Raw genomic sequence first — 21,604 nt, 5'->3', positions numbered from 1 at the left:
TTTAAAAAGTCCCATTAGTGCACAGCATGGCTGCAGCTAGAAGCCTAAAGCACAGGTGGGTTCCTGGAGCTGAAGAGTCTGCAGAGTTTTCTAGTGCTTCAGGGCTACACATGTTCAGTGATTTCAGAGTTCTGCCTTCATGAACCTCCCCACCCCCTCTTCAGAGGCTTCTAGAGAGTCAAAAACTTAGTTCTCTTAGCTCACAGTAGTTAGTGTAGGCTCAGCTTATCTCAGCTATGTGAAGCATCTGGAGGGGGGAGGGGCATCCGCTGGGAGGCTGGTGAGTCAAAGGGCTCAGAGAATTGAGTGTTTTGTTTTGAGACCAAGTGTCACTGCATTGCCCAGGCAAAACCTGGACTCCAGTGACTTCTTACCTGGGTCAAGGGAAGAAGCAGCTGGCTCTGGATCAGTCATTCTTTACTAATGATTTGTGACAGGGTATCCTTGAAACTCTTGAACTTCTGGTCTTCCTGCCCACACCCCTGGTGCTGGAGTGCCTTTGCTACCTCACCAGGCTATACACTAATAGTAGTTCTGAGGTAAAAGAGAGGCTCTGAGGAAGTTATGTTGTCTTGACTTTCTTCGAAGTCTTACAAATCTGTGTGTAGACCAGACTGGCCTTGAACGTGCCTTTCCTACCTTTAGCTCCTGTGAGTTTCTACAAAATAATAATAGGTTCCAACAGCTGGGAACTGCCTCAGAGTCCCATTTATTTGTTTGTTTGTTTGTTTGTTTGTTTTAGTTTTTGAGACAGGCACTATGTGGCTCTGGCTGTGTAGACCAGATGGTCTCAGACTCAAAGGGATATACCTGCCTTGTCTCCTAGGTGCTAGGATTTATGGCATGTGTCACCACACCCTTTGTCTTTAGTTTGGAGACAGGGTCTCAATAATGTAGCCTTAGCTTGCTTAAAAGTTGTTATATAAACCAGGAGATCATGCTGGTCTCAAACTCCCGGTATCTGCCTTCCAAATGCTGGCATTGAAGGTTCATGGCCCAGCCAGCTTTATTTATTTTTAATTACCTATATGTGGGAAAAAGTTAATATGGATGTGAATGGCTCCGTTCCTAGGAGCAGGAATTACAAGCATTTGCAAGCCATCTGGTATTCGTGCTGGGAAACAACTCTGGTTTCTGTAAAGAACACATACGTTCTTAATGGCCGAGCCCTCACCAGCCCAAAGAGTCTAGTTTGGAGTTTTACTTTTTTCTGCTGGGACAGTGATATATAGTGCTATATATTCTGGCAATTGGCTACACATTGATCTAGCTCCTAGTCAGCTCTGCACTTCAGAGGGGAGCAACTGATATGACCCCCACAGTCAATATCACAACCCCACAATGTACTGTGGGAGTTGTGATATTAATTAACATTGACTAGCTTAAGTGCCTTGTCTTAATGGAGACATTTTTGCTCCATAGGCTCTGTCCGTACCTCAGTTTCTGTGCTGTAGCCTATTAGGCTAGAGGTGTAACCTCACAGCTGCCAGGGCCTTCACCTTCCAGACCCTCACAGCCAGGAAAGCATAGGACTCTGCAAAACAAAATTTAATAGGAACGACCCCTGAAAGTTACTAAATTCGTAGTGGATTCTATTCTTAATTTTGTTCTCGTGGGAGACTTGATTACTTCTCTTCCCATCCTGATTGAGAAAACCAGTTTGCTCTGGCTGCCCAGACTCCCCACAGACTGCATTTTTCTTGCCCATGAGCTCATTGTTTTGGTTGCTTTGCTGGTATTAACACACCATGCCTGTTGGGGAGATTTCAGCTCCTGGTCTCCTAACTGGCCGGGGCTGCATTCCATTCAGAATCTCACCCAACCCTCCTGTGGTCACATGTGTGTGTTTGTTTATTCAAGGTAGCCTGGGACAAGGTGTGCTGGGCAAGAGATCAAGAAAACAGTCAAGGAAAAGCTTTTGACTGGGAGCTTGCAGCTTTTTTTAAGAACATGGTTTGCTGTGTGTACTAGGTGGGTCTCAAACCTGCAGCAGTCTCCTGCCTTAGCCACCACAGCAAGCCAGAATTGTAAGCATGAGTCAGCCGGCCTGGTACTCCCTGCATATGTATCTCCTCTATCTTTCTTTGCTCAACCCACACCTCCATTCCCTAGTGTGCCCGGAGCAGCCTCTGCCTTGAAAGTGGTGATGTGGACAGCTGGGCTGTGGCAAAGAAGCAGCTGCTAGGTTTGTTGGCGCTTCCTGAGGATGACAGTCTTGTTTACTTCCTTTTGACCCCGAGAAACCCAGGTCTGAGCACAAGCACAGCCTGCAGGTGACTGCTGTGCAGAGTGCTGTTTCTCCTAGTGTGGAACATTCTAGATTACAAAGTATGAGCCTGAGAACTGCTTTTCCTCTCCCATCTCTTCATTCAAAACAAAAACAAAACACCATAAATTATGCTAGCAATTTCAACACGAGTGGCAGACACAAGGATTACCTCCAGTTCCAGGCTAGCCTGAGCTACAAAAAGAAAATTACAAAGTAAGAAAGATAAAACAAAACTTAAACAAGCACACAGAGGCTGTGGGAAGTGACGCGTTTTCAATTCTCAGAAATCCCTCATGAGGCAGTGAAACAGAAACAAGGAAACAAGTGTGTTGAAATGCGTGTGTGTGTGTGTGTGTGTGTGTGTGTGTGTGTGTGAGAGAGAGGGAGAGAGAGGGAGAGAGAGGTGGCTTGGTTTTGTTTTTTTTTTTTTTGTTTTTTTGTTTGGTTGTTGGACACACTAAACACAAACTCTCCCACTGTGCACCCCAGCCCATCCCTAATCCAACATTAGCTTTAGGAACTCTGAGGATGCTACTCTTGGTGATGCTGGGTTTTGGGGAGCCCTTGTTGCCTGCCAGCCTCCCCTCCCCCACATCTAGTGGTTGAAGTCTGGTCTCCTCCTTTCTGTGTTGTGATGTATACAGAGCAGAAGCTAGGTGTGGTGGTGTCAGAAGAGAAGTAAACCACAAGTGCCAGTGCACTGGAAGGCAGAGGCAAGTGCAGCTCCGACTTGGAGGCCAGCCTGGTCCACAGAGTGAAACCTGCCTTAATTTGGTTTCTTTAAAAACACAGAATGCAGGTTGGAGAGATGGCTCAGCAGTTAAGAGCACTCACTGCTCTTCCGAAGGACCCAGGTTCAGTTCCCAGCAACACATGGCAGCTCACAGACGTCTGACTCCAGGGATCCAATGCCTTTAGACAGATATGCAAACAAAACACAAATGAACCTAAAAAAGAAAGAAAGAAAAGGGTGCAGGGGCTAGAGAGATGGTTAAGAGTTAAGAATGTTGGGGTTGGGGATTTAGCTCAGTGGTAGAGCGCTTGCCTAGCAAGCGCAAGGCCCTGGGTTCGGTCCCCAGCTCCAAAAAAAAGAAAAAAGAGAAAAAGAGTTAAGAATGTTAAATGTTCTTGCAGAGGACCACAGTTCGGTTCCCAGCACCCACACAAGAGTGGCTTACAACTGCTGGTATCTTCAGCTTTAGGAGACACCTGTGTATACACTTGTGCGTACACACATAGACATAAGTAAATTTTAAAAAAGAAAAACTGCTTAAGAGAGTTAGAAAATGTATCAATGCCGAAGGAAGGAAAAACTTGTGGCATAAAAATTTGACAAAAGGAGTTGCTCAGTGGTTAAGAGCACTGACTGTTCTTTCAGAGGTCCTGAGTTCAATTCCCAGCAACCACATGGTGGCTCACAACCATCTGTAATGAGATCCGATGCCCTCTTCTGGTGTGGCTGAAGAGTGTACTCACATACATAAAATAAATAAGTCATAATAGATTAATCTTTAAAAAAAGAATTTGACAAAAACAGCTGGCTGTGGTGGTAAACACCTTTAGCCCCAGCACTGAAGAGGCAGAGAGGCAGGGAGGCAGGCAGATCTCTGAGTTCAAGGATGTCAGGGCTACACAGAAACCCTGTCTTGGGATGGGGAAAAAGCTATTTTATAGCCCTTAAAACAGCATACTGAGATAAGTCACAGCATCAAATTCATTCTGGGAAAAAATTGGGTTTCCTAATTCTTTTTTTTTTTTTTTTTTTTTTTTTTTTTTTGGAGCTGGGGACCCGAACCCAGGGTCTTGCGCTTCCTAGGCAAGCGCTCTACCACTGAGCTAAATCCCCAACCCGGGTTTCCTAATTCTTACTGCTTACAATAACCTCGAATTCTGATATTTAGTCTGCCCGCATCTCCGATGCCCTGGAACCACAGTCACCATTAGAAAACACCTGGCTTGCATTATTTATTTTTTATTTTTTGGATTTTTGAGAAGGGTTTCTCTGTGTAACTTTCACTGTCTTGAAACTTTGTAGACCATGGTGCTCTCGAACTCTCAGAGATCTGCCTCCTTAGTACTGGAATTAAAGATGTGTACCAGCTGACTTCATTTTTTAACTTCATTACATTAAAAAATTATTGCATTTATTTTGTATGTATTTATGGGAACACCTGTGTGCCACAGCAGGGGTGAACCTTCAGGAGTCTGTCCTTGCCTACCCTGTGAGGTCCAGGAATCAAGTTCCAGTGGTCATTGCTTGGCAACTAGACCTTCTCTCACCGAACCCCTGACCAGCACCAACACAGGGAGTGGCAGAGAGGTGCAGGTGTGAGGTCGGAAGAGAACTTGGAGGTGTTGGTCCCAGAGATCCATCTCAGGGCAATCAGTCTTGTTGCCCAGTGCCCTAACTCAGCTAACGTGACAGTTTGGCTTGTGTTTCAAAATGGTTAATAAAAGCATTTTGTGATGTACTGAAATATGAAATTAAAAATTCCAGTGTCATACATTTTGATGGGAATGAAGCTTTGCCCATTTGTTCCTGTCTGTGACTCTTGTCCTGTAACACACACATGGATGCACGGTTGCAACAGTGATTATACAGCCTGCAAAACCCAGGTAGTGATCATCTAGTTGGCCAGAGCAAGGCTTGCTTGCCCTGGACTGCGCTGACAAGTCTCTTTGTATGAGAAAGAGCCTGGTGGCACATGTCCCCAACACCTGGGAGGTGAGGCAGGAGGACCAGGGGACCCGGAGTTAAGTGCTGGTTCAGCTACTGGACACCTATCTCAAAAACAACAGGGGCTGGAGAAATGGCTCAGGGCTTGTAAGCTGTGGCTGCTCTTGCAGAGGTCAAGTCCCAGCGCCCTCATAGAAGCTCACGACTGTCAACAGCTCAGTGCAGGGGATTGGATACCCTCTTACAGACATAGGTGCAGGTAAACACCAACTCGCGTGAAATAAAACAATGTAAAAACAGAAAATGGGGGAACTGCCCGCATGGTGGCACGCCTTTTACATTTTTCTCCCCTAGATTTCATTTGTTCTCTGTATATGAGAACTGTAACTCTTCAGATTCACCAGAAGAGTCTGTCAAATCTCATTACAGATGGTTGTGAGATGTGGTTGCCAGGAATTGAACTCAGGACCTCTGCAATAGCAGTAAGTTCTCTTGACCCCTGAGCCATCTCTCCAGGAAGTAGCGCACCCTTTCAATCCAGCATTCAAGAAACAGAGGAATGTGAATCCCTGCGAGTTCAAGGCCAGCCTGATCTATAAAATGACTCCAGGACAGCCAGGGCTATTACACAGAGAAACTGTGTCTCAAAAAACAAAAAGAGACAGACCACAAAATGGTAACAGCCAATGGTCAGCCCTAGGGAGGACTGACTGTGATATAGGGTAAGCTAATTCGGGAGCAGATGGACTCAGCACCTCTCCAGTGGGTAATCTGTGCTGAGTCTCCCCTTAGCATAGGGACCCAGGCTTACAGCACACTACTCATGGCAAAGAATCCAATGTGGTGCCAGCAAGAAGGCTGAGCTCAGTAGGTAAGGGCACTTGCTGCCAAGTGTGATGACCTGAGTCCTATTCCCAGGACCCATGTGATAGAGAACACCGGAAGTTGTCCCCTGACCTCAGCACTGTTGCACAGTGGCACTTGTATGCACCTTCCACACACAAAATATGTGGGGGATGGGGTGCGGGTGGTTCCTTCACAGCTGAACCAATCAACAGGTTTTGGTTCTGACACAGGAAATGCATGGCTTGGTCTGTTTTCCTTTTGTTGTGTATGTGGGGGGCGGGGAGTGAAGGGAAGACTTTTATTCCTAGGTCCAGGCTTGAGAGGTGCTGAGTCCATCTGCTCCCGAATTAACTTACCCTATATCATAGTCCTCCCTAGGGCTGACCATTGGCTGTTACCATTTTGTGGTCTGTTTCTTTTTGTTTTGTTTTTTGAGACACAGTTTCTCTGTGTAATAGCCCTGGCTGTCCTGGCCTTGATAATCCTTCCTCAGCCTCAAAGGTGAGAGCAAAGACTGCAGAACCCCCAGCTTTCTGGGTTTAAGCAGATACAGCTGGTGCTCCCCGCCAGCTTAATTATTGAGTCTCCAGCCCTACCCAGCTTCCAACCTCAGACCTGAAGCATCCTCCTTTGGAATCCCCCTAACCCCCATCTTCCAGGTAAAGGAGCCCAACCCCATGTTGGTGACTGGTGCTAGGTGTGCTGAAATTAACCCAGACTGTTTGTCTCTTTTGTTGTCAGACTTAGGTACTTTCCTGAGACTTCCTACTTCCTGTACCAAGAAGGTGCTTTTCTCGCCTCTCCACCTGTGTGCAAGTAAACTCCTCCCCTAAGACATCCCCACTGGCCCAGGGATGGTGGGTTTGAGGGTTGCTGGGGTGAAAAGAAACACCTCTATCTCTACTCAGATCTCTGTAGACCACAGGCCATTAGCTAGGTGCTCCTTGGCTGCAAGAGAAGGGCCCCTGGTTCGGTTTACTGGTAAAGAGAGAGGAGAGAGCAAAGTCTGTAAACCTTGGCATGGTGGCACATGCCTAGCACTTCGGAGGATCACCACAAGCCCCAGACAAGCCAGAGCTACAGAGGGGGCAGGCAAGAAAAGAAAGAGGACCAGCTGGAGCGAGTCCAGAAGGCTGTGGCTCTCCACCCCACATCCGCAATCCTTAACGTCTGCTCGACCCTCAGCTATAATCCTCTTGTGGGTTTCTTGACAGAGAATGGCCAGTGACTGAGACACTCAAGCCTTTTGGCAGCAGCTCAGTGCTCAACCTCAGTCCTGCCGACCAGAAAGTGAAGTCTGCATGAGCGGCGGAGGGACTGGAAAGGCCAGCAGTGCCACCTTTGCAGCTGTGCACACCTGCTCACCAGGTGGCCGTCGGGGCTGCGGAAGTCTGATGGCTAAATTTAGTAGAAAGGCTGCCGCTTAAATGAGAGGGTATTTACCCTAGGAAGTTGAAGTAAGGGGGAGGGGATCCCTAGCCACTAGAGCTTTTAAAAAGTAATGCACAACCCAGGGCGTCATGCAGGCAAAGTAAACTCTCTCACCCAGCCGTGCCTCAGCTGGACTTGAGACCACACAATTTATCTGTGTACTAAACCGCCTCTCCCCGCAGCAGACATTCAGGAATGAGGGCTCCGTGGCCATGCGTTGGCCTCTGCACGCTTGCTGCCCGTGTGCATCTCATTTGCTCCCATCACTGCCCCGCAACCCCCATCTCTTAGAGGTCCAGTTCCTCTAAGTTCTTCCCTAAATTCCCCCTAGTGCACCAAACCAGGGGCTTCACCGCATCCATCTGCCCTGTGGGTTTTAACTTCCTTACTCAGACCCTCCAGAGTTTCAGAGGTCAACAAAGCTGTGTCTGGCCACACTGCCCCTTCTATCGGCCCAGGGAAAAGGGTGCTTTAAGTCAGGCCTGCCTTCCCATACTGCTCACGGTTGACCTGAGGACTGCAAGGACTCTTCTCGTCACAGTGAGGAAGAAGAGGGCAGACCCACCCACCCCTCAGAGTAACAGGCTAGAGGCTGGAAGCTCTGGGGCTATCAGAAAAAGAAAGGAGGTGTTCATGATGTTGGGGGACCCTAGAGGGCTATGGCTGCATTCTCCACCTGTGATTGGCTCTCAAGCCCAGACTGAACTCTAAACCTGCCCAGCAACAGCCCTAAGAGGCCTCTGAAGGGAGGGGAAGTCAGCTGAGCTGTGGCCTCCACCCCAGCCCTGTTTCCAGGAACTGATGGGAGGGGCTGGGAGCGCAGCCACCCCTCCCTTGCTCAGGAACTCTGCGTTCACTGCCTGTATCTGGGAGCTGGCTTGTGGGCCCCTTTCTCTGGTCCCTACATCTTTGCCGTCCCTTCCGGGGTCACCCATGAAAGAAGCACATCTGACCCGCCTCAGAGGCAAGGTATTCTTGGGCCAAAGTCAGTTCCCGCTCCTACCCCCGCCCCTCCCTGCTCCCCCCGTAGTGTTTTTTGAGACTGGGTCTCAGTATAGCCCAGGCTGGCCTTGTGATCCTCCTGCCTCAGCCTCCCAAGTGCTGCGATCATCCCGTGACTTTATTTTTGAATGAAAAAAAGAAGGGACATGACTGCTCCTAGGTTTGACGAAGGAGAAGATTTACCATAGATCAGAAGGAGAGCACAGCCTGAGGCAGCCTCATCTAGGAGAGTCCAGAGTGATCCTGACCTTGTGAGGAGAGGGGGAGGGGAAGGAAGAGGGGAACCAGGTGCAGCAGCCAGGAGTCCAAAGGTACAAAAGGGGCAGGTTGCCAGAATGGTTGCTTATACAGGGAGGGGCAGTCCAGTCCTCTGGGCCAGGAGAGAGGGTGTGCCAGCCATACCCATGTAACAGGTAGGGACTGAGGGATGCTGGGAGAACCTGGCCATTAGGTCCACTTTGATAGATTAAGCAGGCACCTCAGCCATTTGTCCCAGGTTTGAAAGGTAACAATTTTCCTTCCTCACCCACTCTCACACTGTGCTGTCTTCCTGCTCAGCCACATCCAGCTGTGTCCCAAGGCACTGAGCCTTGTACCATTCTAATGTAACAAAGAATTCTACTGTAGAAAACCCTTATTTCTAGGGCCACTTGGTGTCCATGGAGTCTAGCAAAGTCACTGAGTAAAACTGTCTGCAGGCTTTTACTAATGGCCAAACTCAGCCTGTTTGGAGAGGCAAGGACAGGACTGGGCTGCCTCCAGTGAAGCCATCTGAGGCAAGAAACTGAAGCCTCGGAAGTGTAGGGGACAGGGAAGAGAACCTTGGAGAAGGCTGTCCACCTTTAGCTAGTTATTTACTTTGAAAGAAACACAGGGAGAGGGAAGTGGTGGGGGAGGGAGGAGGCCTGGTGAGACATCTCTGAGGAATGTGTCTCTGGCAGGACATCAGGTCCTGCCTTGGCCCCTCCTCCCTCATCCTGCAGTCACAGAGTCTGGCGAGCCAAGCTCCTATGATTCTGCTGAGCAAGGGGAGGGGGCAAAGTCACCACCACGTGCACCCACGGGAAGCAGTAAGCCAAGCATCTAACAGGGAAGTGGGTTAAAGAGAAGACGGGACCTGAGCAAGAGAACCTGAAAGCCGCACCCCTGCCTCCTCCACCCCCCAGTCAGCTTGGTCCTGGCTTGAAAAGTCCTGCTGGATTCCTAGAGAATACAGGAAGAGCCTAACCAAAAGCCCACCACAGGCGCTCTTCTGGGATCCAAGCACCCATTACTGCTCCTTAACTGGGGAAAGTAGCGGCCTCTAGTGGCCAGTGAGCCACCTGCAGTTCTGGGGTGGGACAGGATCTCAGAACGTAGGGCCAGGCTGCTCAGGTCTGTCTGAAGCTCACTGCACAGCCCTGGAGGACCCCACCTTCCTCCCATCCCTAAATGCTGCTCCCTTTCCCACACCACATTCTGGCCTCACACTGCTCGGATGGTGGGGTCCCCATGAAGATAACAAAGAGCGTATTTCTTATTTGTCACAATCAACTTTAATAAAAAATAAATTACTTCTGGGGTGGGCATCATTTTCAGTGTGAAGTGGGGGCTGGGGCTAGGGTGTCTTATGCTGATGTTTCTCATTTCCACCCACGACACAACTGATCCCTACACTGGAGAGGTGTGGTCCTTCTCGGTCGGGTAAGGTAGGGTAGCAGTGGCTGGCCCCCACCCCTGCTAATCTGGGTGGTAGGAATACAGAGACTAGATGAGGCAGGGATAGGAACGAGATAAGTTAGATGTGCCGCCTGAAGTGGTCGTGAGGAGTGGGGCACAGAACTGGAACTTCTGGGGACACACACTCTCTATGTATCTCAGATTAGTGTGGAAATATAACCTTGCTTTCTCCCCAGCCCAGAAAAGCATGAGAGAAGCCAGCCCTGCCCACTTCCTAATTCTTTCTCAGGGTGCTTCTGAGGAAGTGATAAACGTTCACAGGGGGCAAACACCCAGGTCGGACAGGTACACTCCTTGGGCTATCTCAATGGGTGGCGCGAGAAAACCGTAAGAGAGGGGTCTCCTGGACCCATTTCAAGCAGGTTCCAGTTGGGACTGCTCCAGGACATGGGCACAGGAGCGGCAGCAGGTAGCTGTGTAGTAGGGGTAGACGCAGAGCCGTGCCTGTACCACCAGGGGGCAGTGTGGAGAACTGTCCTTGCATTGGTCATCTGAGGACAGAGGTCAATAGCACGTGTCAGGACTGACATCGTCCCTCTGGAAGTGTGGTACCCATGCCCACCAGCCCTTCTCACATCTGCCCATATTGCAGCTAAACCCCCTCCACTGGGGTGGGTAGAAGCTCTTTACCTGGTCGCTGGTTGCAGGGTTGGCTGTTACAGGGCCGCTTCCTAGAAGGTCGCAGGTGCGGAGGACATCGGGAGCTGAGAGTGTGGTTGCTACTCAGGCACTGGACTTCCCTCGTCTGCACACCTCCTTGACAGGATTGAGAACACTGGGGAGACCATAGCCATCAGATCATATGTCTAAAGTTCTCAGGGCTGCTACCCAGGACACCCCCTTCCTCTCTGAAGGACTGCGGTGGAGCATTATCCAGGGCCATTATAAAATCCCAAATGGAGAGGGTCCCCTAGTCCTCCAGGTCTACAGGAAGTGGGACAACACAAAAGCCCAGCTGGGTTGTCCTGGGCTGAAAGGAGCTTGGCTGAGTCCAGGCCTCTCTGCTAGAGGCCCAAGGAGAGCAAGGCAAGGAAGCCAGGCACTCACCGGACTCCAGAGAGTAGAGAACCATCGGTCCTCACAGGCCTGGCCCTGACAGGGCTGCAGGGCAGGAGGCCTGGGTAGGTGGGAGCAGTTGCTGGGAGAAGTCACGTTGAACTCGGTCCCCAGTTTGGATACACAGATAATGTCTCTGTGCTGTGTGCCAGACCCACACTCAGAGGAGCACTGTGTAAAGGAGGGGAGAGAGACCACTCTTCAGTTAACAATGGGAGCTCACCAGGGCTGGTTTCCCTCCTGTCCCCCATCTCAGGGCCCTCAGCTGACCTCACTCCAGGGCCCGGTGTACCAGCGCCATGTCTTTTCACAGGGCCCTAAACTGCAGGCACGCATGTCAGGAGGGCGGCTTCTGAGAGGGCAGCCCTGCTCAGTGCTTCCTGCTTCTGGGTCCCCCTGAAGGGTCTCCCCACTCCTAAGGCAGACCACAGCGCGTCTCTGGATGCCTGTCCCACACTCGGCTGAGCACTGTTGGGAGGGAGAGTGGCCTGTATATAGGGGGGCTGCTGGTGACTGGACCTGAGGTGGGGAAGCCCCAAATCCCCAGAGTTCAGGAATGACCCCGGGGTACCAGCCTGTGAGAAGAGACAGACAGCTGGGTTCCAGTCTGTTCTTGAACTTGGTATAAAGACGAGATACTTAAATTTCTGGTCCTCTTGCTTCTACCTCTTGGGTGCTCGGGTTACAAGTGTGTCGTACACCTGGTTTATGTATTACTGAGGAGCAAAAGTAGGGCCTCACACATGCTAGACAAGCACACCCCAGCGGAGGGAGCTACACCACACCTTGCTGATTTGTATGAAGCCTATTGTTTCTGTATGTAGGATTCTTTTTGAGACAGAGTCTCTTTTTGTAGCTCTAGTCATCCTGGTGCTGGCTGTGTGGACCAGGCTGGCCTCAGACTCAGAGAGATCCTCCTGCTTCTGCCTCTGGAGTAGTGGGATTAAAGGTGTGTGCCTGGAGGCCAGCCTATATGTGTTTGTGCAGGTACACGAGGGTCGGTTCTCTCCTTCTACCACGGGACCCAGGGACCTCACTTAGATTGTCAGGCCGACCATGCAAGGAGTTTCACTTACTGAGCCAGTCCCCTGCTCTGTTTTACTTTGCTATTTTGTGTGTGTGTGTGTGTGTGTGTGTGTGTGTGTGTGTGTGTGTGTGTATGTGTCTGTCAGAAGGGTACCGGATCTCCTGGAACTGGAGTTACCAGTGGGTTCTGAGAACTGAATGCTGGGAAAACAGGAAGTGCCCATAACTACTGACCTATCTCTCCAGCCCATTTTTTCCTTTTTCTTTTTTGCCTGGGTGGTTGGTTTGTTGGTTGGTTGGTTGGATTTTTGTTGGTAGTGGCTTTTTGAGGCAGGGTCTCTTTTTGTAGCCCTGGCTAGCCTAGAACTCAAACTCACAGAGATCCTCCTGCCTTAACTGGGAATAAAAGTACTGCCATGCCCAGACTGCGTTTGCTTTTTTAAAGACAGATTGAAGGGTGAGGGGGGCAGGGGTGCACACCTTTAGTCCAGCACTAGGAAGACAGAGGGAGGGAAACCTCTGTGAGTTTGAGGCCAGCCTGCTCTACAGAGCTAGTTCTAGCACAGCCAGCTTACACAGAGAAACCTGTCTCAAAAAAACAAAACAGAACATAAAGGTTTTACTGCAGCTCATATGACCTGGAACTCACAATGTAGCCCAGACTGGCCCAGCCTCCCAAGTACTAAAACTATGGGTATGAATAAGTGGGAAAACCCCACTTATCCCTGAGTCCTTAGGTCAAGAACGAAGAAGTTCATGGAGGCTGTGTTGGACAGGCTGTGACAGCATGGCCTGGGGTGCAGTCACCAGGGAAGGCAGATTTGCCAGAAGTACAGGACCCACCTTGGAACTCCAGTCACTGTAGAACCAGGCTGTGGTACAGGGGCCCATGTCACAGGCCTCTCTGCTGGGAGGTGGCGGGGGCCCGGAAGCACACTCCTGCTTGCCCACCTCATGGCCATTACTTCCAACACACCGCACTTGCCGGCTCCTCTGACCACGACCACAGCGCACAGAGCACTGAAGGATGAGAGACCCGAGCCTGGTGTCAGCCGTTTTCCAGCCTTGATTCTACAGAACCAGGGCTTTACAGACTGAGGGGGCCAAACACCGGGCTCCAGGTGCCGATCCTGGTGCGTCTATCTGATATTAGGGTTCCAGATAGGTCTTGTTTGTAAAGTTTCTGATGACAAAAAAAAATAATAAATAAATAAATTCTTTGGATCCTACTCCTCAAGGGTCCTCCTCACCTGGCTCCAGGGGGAGCTAATCTCCCAGTGGCCACAAAGGCGCAGCTGACAGGGCTGGGTGATGTTGGGCCGGGGGAGATGTCCGCAACGCTCTGGGGGCACTGAGGAGCCACCGCCTCCGAATTCCTGTCTGCAGAGCAGCTGGCGATGCTCGGTGCCAGGGCCACAGGAGCGGCTGCAGGACGTCCACTCGCCAGCCTCCCAGCTGTGGGTGAGGAGGAGGGAAAGCTGGGTGGAGATGGGTGGGGTTGACAGACTGGGACCGCACAGGAGAGGAGTCATATCTCACACTTGGAATCTGCAGTTCTAGCTGGGAAGAGGCTGCCAGGGTTTCTGTGGGACATGAAACTTTCTAATCTAATCTCTCCCTGCATCCAGGTGCTGTAAGAACCCGAGGGCCGGAAGCAAGTCCAGAACCAGTGTTTTAAGTATCTTAACCCTCCCTGTGGGCCGTACTCACTATGGGGGACACGGTGGTCCATGGCAGGGTTCAGGGGAAGCTGGGGGTCTGGCCCCCACGGCACAGCTCTGTTCATCCAACTCTTCTCCTGACTCACGGGAAACGCAGAGGAAGATGGGGCGCCAAACACCTGAAGGGAGTAAGAGGGCAGCCAGGGGAGGCAGGAAGGCTCAGAGCCCCGCCCATGGCCCAGGTTATCTATATAGATGTATAGAGAACGGGGATTTGGGCTGAGCCATGGAATCTCACCTTTGCCACAGGACGCTGAACATTCAGAGTGCCCCACCTGCTTCCAGTACCCAGCCGAAGATCCCATGGCCGTCCTGACATGAGTCGGAGGAGGCACTTGGGGAATCCGCGCCTGACGCTGGAGGGTGCCTGGTGCCCGAACTGGGCGGGGGGCTGAAGGGAGTAAGGGCTCCCCCCTCAGCATCTCTGCAGGGAAGTCCAGGAGGCAGATTAGATGCCTCCCTGCTACCCTGGAGCCCCGTCTCTGCGTCACCCTCCTCTTCTGGGTCTGGGGATCTTGTTTTACCAGGCTGAAGCTGAAGGGCTGAAGGCTTTGTGGAAGGGCTCTCTGGGGCTGCAGAGGTGACATACTGATAGAAGACACCTGGGTTGTCCTCTTGAAAGATCATCTGAGGAGGGAAGATCACCAATGGTTTGGGGTGACCAGAGGGGCATGCACTAGGCTTCTCCCCTATCTGAGCCTCACTGCTCTGCCCTAAGGGCCCTCCCTCTCTAAGGATCTAGTGCCCACTCCAGCTCCTGTCCCAGGCTCACATAGACATCCACAGGCTGGGTGGTAGGGCCTTCTGCTGACAGAGTCTCCCCCTTGCCCTCCTCCCGAGGAGGCCGGTTATACTGGAAGACCGTCCCCACGGCCGCGTAGGATCCTGGAGGATCTACAGCCCAGTTCCCGTTGATAATGGAGCGGCCACCAGGCCCTCGAAGTGCTGAAAGACAGAAATCTGAGCTGAGTGATCTTCTGAAGCCTTTGTGCCCAGAAATAAGGACCTAGGCCATCCGCCTTCCTCACCCTCCACCAGGCTTAGGAGAAGGCCTCCAGCCAGCCCCTTCCTGTTTGGCCTTTTGCTCCGCTGAAGAGGGTGTAGAAGGCAGATCAGAGAAAAAGGATGGCCTGGGCCAGTTCTCACCAAGGTAATTGGAACTGGGTCGGAACTGGGAAATGCGAAGATGAGAGGCTCCCGCAGGAATCCACAGGATCTTCTGATAGCCCAAGGGGCCCCCTCGGTCAGTGAGATTCCCCGAAACGAGACGGCAGGTAGAGCCGTCACCCCCACAGACTCCACAGCCATCCGGACGCCTGCCAGAGCCAAGGATCCCATCACAGCCGGGGCTCTGAGGAGAGTGAGGTGAGGCAGGGGCCACACAGAAGCCAGGCATACCTCACACCTGGCCTACTCCACTCAGGGCCCTCAGCTCGGCCCCTGCTCGGCTCTTTGTGCTTTGGGTGAGAGTGTTCTGTGGGCCCCCAAGCACTTTTGGAGTAGATTTAGCCGAGTCTGGTAGGATCCTGCCTATGACCCACCCTTACTGGCAGCAGAGATGTTCCCTCTGGCCACCTCAGTCAGGTGTTTTCACTCTTGTAACAAATTGGGGGGAGGGGCGATCTCGAGAGTGTGTGAGGGAAGGTGCCCTCCCTCACCAACACCCTGCCCTCCCTCACCAACACCCTGCCCTCCCTCACCAGGCAGCGTCCAGCCACACAAATGTCTAGGGATCCAGGCTGACACAGGGTCCCATCTTGCACCTTTTCAGTGTGACGGACATAAAATCGGAAGCCACGGGGGCGGCAGTTCAGTTCACAGCGCTGGGAGCCTTGAACTAAAGGACAAGATATAGATTAGTTAGCTGGGGGTCCCTCCGGGAAGAAGCACCCCAGAGCCGTGACAGCCATTCTACCTTTTATCATGTGTGAAGCTCCCTGAAGTTGGTGTGGAAGGAGGGAGGGGCAGTTTCCCACACTTAGGGTTTTATGGCTATGTCTTTGTTATGCTGTGTGGTCTCGAGTTTACGATTTGACTAAGTCTCCCATTTCATTCTCCTAAAAAGGGAAAGTTTTGCACCTGGCCATCAAGAAAAGATTCTTGTGGTTTTGTTTTAGGTGTGTATAGGATTGGGGTGCTCACGTGAGAGAAGGAGGTCACCTTGCAGGAGTGGGTTCTCTCCTCCTACCATGGGTTCTGGAGACCAAACTCAGGTCATCCGTCAGGCTGACCACTGAGCAATCCTACCACTCCTCAAAAGGGTCTCCGACACCTACGATCATGAGCTTATAGCTCATGAAGGCTTGTCAGTGTGGAGTTGACATAGCCACAAGTCCAAGTGGACAGTAACTTGGGAGTAACAGAAGATAGTGTCCTGCTGGGGCCAGTGAACAGGTCTCACTCACGCCCTGCCAGATCACAGCATCTCTTAGCCGGCTCCCTCCGCCAGCCTGCTGCCTGTCCTAACCATCCACCCGTCGCTTCCCAGAAAACACCTCCCTTCTCTAGGTCTGGGCTAAGCCTCTGGGGTGACCTGCAAAGTAGGACACCCAGGAGGGAGAGAGGGGCCACCCAAACCTGAGTCGCCCTGCCAGGGGAACTAGAAACTGCACCTTCGGTGAAGGGCTCCCACTGGTACAGCTGGCCCATGAATTCCTGGGAGTCAAAGGCGGCACACTGCAGGGCCCTGGGGTCTGGCTGCTCAGGGGGGCAAGGCTGAGAAGGCAGATACACAGGAGTCAGAGCTGCAGAGGAAACCTGGGGTGTGGCCACGGCCAACGAGGCTTGGGAACTGGTTGGTCAACTCCATAGAACACCAAGGCGTCTGCCCTGAAGTCAGAACCACCACCCTGGAGTCCAAGTCTATGAAGATGAGGATTCGGGTCAGGGAACAGTGAAAGTCTAGGGTGCAAAACCTGGAGAACAGCTCACCTCTTGGCTGCAGGCTCTCATCTGTTCACTTTCCCCAGAACATTCTGGAGTGGGGATACTGGGAGCAAAGAGGCTCCAGTGTGGGCTGGAGTCCCTTGTCAGAGGCAGCCAGCCATCTGGGGACCTGTGAGGACTCCCCGGAAGTCTCCAGTGCCTCCGGCCCAGCTGGCTCCGGGTGACAGGAGAGAAAGGATGTGGCTGTCGCTCTGCTCCCTGGGAAGCTGGCATTCGTGGCCCAGGGGATCCCTGGAAAGACCTACTGTCTCTAAAGGAGGAGGTGGGTGCAGGGATCCCCATGTCCAGAGGAGCAGAACTGGTTCTGGGGGCACTTCTGTCTGAGCCGTTCCAGACCTTGGAGTTTCAGCTGAGGGGGAACGGGATTGGGCACGCAGTTCAGGGGGCTTGTGGGGGCTGTGCTTTTCAGAGGCTGGTTCTGTGCTTGGAGGCTGGGATGGAAGCGTCTCTTCCGCTGTAGAGGAGACCTTGGGCTGTCCAGGTTTGTGAGCAAGCCTGCGGCTCCGGTGCAGGGGCAAAGCAAAGGGCACTCGCCCGTAACCGAACATCCCTGGCTTGATAGGGTCTCGAACCCGGAACCTGGGAGGATGTGTAGACTTAGTCACCTCTTCACCTGTCTCCCCGTCTGCTTCCTGAAAGACTGGCCTGCAGCGCTGGAGCCCCCTACACCTTTCCGTTAACCCCCATTCTGCTCTGCCCTCAGAGCCTCACCTCTGGGCCCCCTGAGGCTCCTGGGTCTCCTCTCTCCCCACTTGAGAAGCGGGACCTCGAAGAGGGCCACCCCTTCCCCGAGGCTGTGGCCTATACAGGGACTGGGGATCCCGTGGAGTCTGGGGTCTGGAGCCCTGGCCCCGGGGCCGGGGGGCTTCTGGATGTCTTGGGGGTCGGGGAGGGAGGGACAGGGCTGGGTGCAGTTCACATGTTCGGCTCCGGCGCTGCACTCCCACCCCACAGGGCTGGGAGCAGGAGGCCCATCGGCCCCAAGGTCCCCAGAGACCCTCAGGGACCTGGTCCTCCTCTGATGGTGTCTGAAGAGAAGGACCCAACAGCTAGAGAGGGGAAAAGGTCAGAATTAGTGTCTCAAGGTTCAAGGGTTATTAGTTGTCCAAGGTCACATTTACAGGTAGGGTCAAACTCCAGCCTTTTTTGTGATATTTGACTAAAAGAGAGGGAGTCAGCAGGGAGACTGGGTGGGCCAAACCTGATACCAGGGGCTGAAGTCTCCCAGTGGGAATGTGAAGCCACCCCCAAGGGGAGCCCGGGGTACAGTGGAGGGACCCTGGGCAGGGTAGCAGTGGCTCACTTGTCCTGGGCTCACCTCCTGATCCTGGCAGAGCTGAAGGAGAGGCAAGAGCAGCATGACATACAGCCAGAGCCTGCACAAGGAGGGGGTGGTGGACATCAGAGGGAGCCAGGCTTTACGACATTGCCTGCCCCCTCCCAGACTCTCCACAGCCTGGTGGCCAGCTCCTCAGCAAGCAGGAGTCCCTTGTCACTCGCCAGACCCCTTCCAGCAATCCTTCCAGCAATCCGGTCCCTGTGCTTGCTTGAGCCCTCCCCACCCCCACCCGGTGTGTGTGTGTGTGTGTGTGTGTGTGTGTGTGTGTGTGTGTGTGTGTTTTTTGAAACAGTGTTTCTCTGTGTAACAGTTCTGAATGTCCCGGAACTCTGTTCTGTAGACTGCACTGGCCTCAAACTCACAGGCATCCACCTGCCTCTGCTTGGATTACAGGTGTGCACCACTACCCCCAGCTCCTTCCCTGCCCTAAGTATCAGAGATAGAGCTGTTCCTCTCACTGCTACCCCTGTTTCTTACCTGCCCAGCCAAAGCTCCATGCTCTTCCTGTGACTGCCCCTGGGCTGGGGAGAGGGGACAGGGTAGCTACTCTGGCATCAGGGATGGAGGGTGCTCTGAGGAGGGAGGAGCATGGTGTTACCCCTGCAGATATCTGGGGGACTGAAGGGCTGTCTCAGCACAACAACCACAGTCTGGAGGGTGGGGGAGGAGTGGTCCACCCCTTTAGGACCTAAGGGTGGAAGCAAAGGATCGTTGTCTTTGTCATCTGCTGAGGAGAGGGTGGGGGGTCTGACCTCAGCCTCTCAGTTCAGTTGAGTCTCCTCCCTGTAGCCCAAGATGGACTTAGCTCCTCTGGAAGCCGGAGGAGGGGCTGTGTGTAGGCAGCTTGGACCTAGAGGTTCTTTCTCCTAATACTCCAGGTCCTAGAGGAGACAGGCTATGCCAGGCACCCATGAGGGGCCAGCCAGAGGCCTCTTAGTACCAGGGGTAGGGGCACAAGCCATAATCCCACACTTGGGATGGGGGAGTAGGAGGAGCAGGAGTTCAAGGCAAACCTGAGTGACATGGGACCTCTAGCTAAAAAAAATGAAAATCAACCTCCTCCCCCTAACAAAACCCAAGAGCATTTGTTTCTTACCCTCTTACTCTCTTACCCCCCCAGTCTTTCTTTTCTTCCCCTTTTAACTAAGCTCCTTATGGAGGAACAGTGTCATACAGCTTTTTTTTTTTTTTTTTTTTTTTTTTTTTTTTTTTTTTTTTGTCTTTTTTGTTTTCTTTTTTTTGTTTTTTTTTTTTTTTTTGTTTTTTTTTTTTTTGCCAGCATCCACAAGGCATTGGCTCAGGGTGACTTAGCTCATGTACTAGTTTTCTGCTTTTTTTTTTTTTTTTTTTTTCTTACAATGCTCAGCCAAAATGGCTGGGGCACCTAGAAAGGAGAGACACACCCTTCATAGCACCCCATGCGTCTGAGGCTCTCCTTCAGGTATACCTGGAAAGTCCACCCTTAAGTCTAGCTGTAAACACTGGGTAGTGGGGGGCTTCCATACCTCTCCTCAAACCTTGTCTCTCCCTACCCCCAGCCCCAGCCCCTTCCTTCTCGCTGAGGCCCTGCCTACTCACACCCTCACCCCATCTTAGTTCTGCTTTCCAGGAAAAACACTGTTTCTGCTGGATCTGAATGGCACCATGAGAAGAATCCAAGGATTGCTGGCCAAAGTAGGCCAGCTCAGGGCATGCAAAGGTCAGAGAGGAGGCACAGCTAGGTTCCACTCCCCCTCCCTGGGACCCCAGGACATGAGAATTTGAGGAGGGGATCCAATTGGCTGAGCTGAGTTCTTGGGGCTGTGGAGGAGGTAAAATGCACTCCTCTCCTTCTTCCCCTAGCTGGGCAGCCACAGAGTCCACCACTTCCCTGATGGAAGAGACCCACCCATCAGCCCTATGCCTGCCCTGGGTGGCTGGACAGAAGGAAAAAAAGGGGTGATGAACACAACCTGTCTCTTCTCCGATGCTGGTCCCTTCTCCACCTCCCTCTGCTCCTCTCTTCTCCCCCAGGTCTGTCCCTGCTGCCTCTCCGTGGTCTACCCAGTACACATAATCCTGTCCTGAGCTGGTTTTGGCAGCTCTCTGGAGAAGTGAGGGGTGGGGGGTGACGAGAGCTCCTGGGGCTGGGGCCAGGCCTGGCTCCCTCTCTGGAAAAGTCCACCCCACTCTCCCCCGCCTAGGGGGGCAAGAGCCGACACCCCCTCCCAGCACAAATGTATGCTGGTTGTCCCGTTTTCATGCCCAGGGTGAGAAAGACAGAGGTCGGAGATGGGCAGGGTGGACCCTGAGGTTGGAGATGAGCAGGGTGGACCCACGCTGAATACAAACCTATGTTGCTCCTGGTCACACCCCCTCTGGGCACAGTGACACCAAGGGAAGTGACCTGTAGGGAGCTAACCTTTTCACCCCAGGTTCACCTGGGGGGGGGATGAGCCAATGCGGGGTTGGGGAAGGAGGATGGAGTTAGTAAGGGCTGGGCTAGCAGAGGAAAGATGTTGTCCTGTCAGAAGGCCTGGGTTTTCACGGGATCCCCACCACCACCACCCTGCAAACCATCCCAACAGGTGTCCTTTCCCTCAACCTCTCACAACAGGCTGAGCTGTGCCAAGCTCACTCACCCGCATCCCTCCTGGACACACTATCCCTGCGATCCCAGAGTGCAGGCGTCCGGGCGCATCCTCCCGAAGCCCCTCAGGGAAGAGCCGGCTGCGCCAGCGTGCAGGGAGGTCCCGGTTATGTTTTCCAACTTCACTATGTGACTTAATAGGAATCTTGGCGCAAGCCCTCGCCCGGGTGTTGGGACCTGGAGTCCCAGAGACCAGACCCCCTCCCCAGGAATTCGCCTCAGGGTCCACTGTTCTAAGACAGTCAGAGCCCAGGCGGGGGTCGGGGAGGCTCTACCTTCTCTGCGCCCGCGCTCTCCAGCTGCCTCCGGTGGCCACCGCGGCCCGGAGCCCCGGGACAGCGCCGCCCGCGGCAGGCTCCACCCCACGCCACCCGTGCCCCGCCCGCCACGCGCTGGCCTCAACCACCCATCCCGGGCGCCCGGGACAGCTAAAGATCATGTAGTCACACTGCAGGGACCATTCCCGCGCCCACCCCGGGGCTCGGGACCCCACCGACTCTGGAAGGGCAGCCTTTGGGTGGAGCCTGTCCTCGAAGAACCTGAGCTAGCAGCGGACCCGGAGCAAGGGGATTTGCAAACTGGACCCTTGTGGTCCTGCGCAAGCTCAGATCCGCCCAAGCCAAGGCTCTCTCCTCCACGCAGCCAATGCCATCGCCTCCGCTTTTCCCATACTGGGCAGTGAACCATGTGGCTCTGATGGCCCAGGACGTCTGTGAGCCTCGGTTTCTTCATCCATAAAATTTTACACCCTGGAGCTTAGCGGAAGGAATGCACGCTGCATTATGAGTCAGACAAATTTGGATTTGAATTTCAGCTTGAGCACATGCCAGCTCTGTGGTCTTTCATGAGCGCTTCGACGTCAGTGCGGCAGTGTCGTCTGTAGAATGGGAGAATCTGATGTGTGTGTTAGATGTTTATCCATCTCCATGTGGAAGAATGACTG

General features: G+C 52.9%; 1 protein-coding gene across 1 annotated transcript; it reads right to left on the bottom strand.

The window, feature by feature from the left end:
• Window positions 1–9,737: 9,737 nt before the first annotated feature.
• Window positions 9,738–21,292, bottom strand: Adamtsl4 (ADAMTS like 4). The gene is given in 19 exon segments (XM_032897729.1): window positions 9,738–10,435; window positions 10,575–10,719; window positions 10,992–11,171; window positions 11,271–11,468; window positions 12,870–13,046; window positions 13,277–13,481; window positions 13,737–13,866; window positions 13,986–14,171; window positions 14,272–14,374; window positions 14,520–14,692; window positions 14,894–15,098; window positions 15,448–15,584; window positions 16,360–16,462; window positions 16,679–17,004; window positions 17,007–17,272; window positions 17,405–17,742; window positions 18,012–18,069; window positions 18,510–18,604; window positions 20,654–21,292. Coding segments are annotated over 18 exon segments (3,087 nt in total). The 5' UTR covers window positions 18,530–18,604; window positions 20,654–21,292; the 3' UTR covers window positions 9,738–10,298.
• Window positions 21,293–21,604: the final 312 nt, after the last annotated feature.

The sequence above is a fragment of the Rattus rattus genome, chromosome 3 (assembly GCF_011064425.1).
Source record: "Rattus rattus isolate New Zealand chromosome 3, Rrattus_CSIRO_v1, whole genome shotgun sequence".
NCBI classification, from domain to species: domain Eukaryota; kingdom Metazoa; phylum Chordata; class Mammalia; order Rodentia; family Muridae; genus Rattus; species Rattus rattus.
This window is presented reverse-complemented; position numbering and strand designations above follow the sequence as displayed.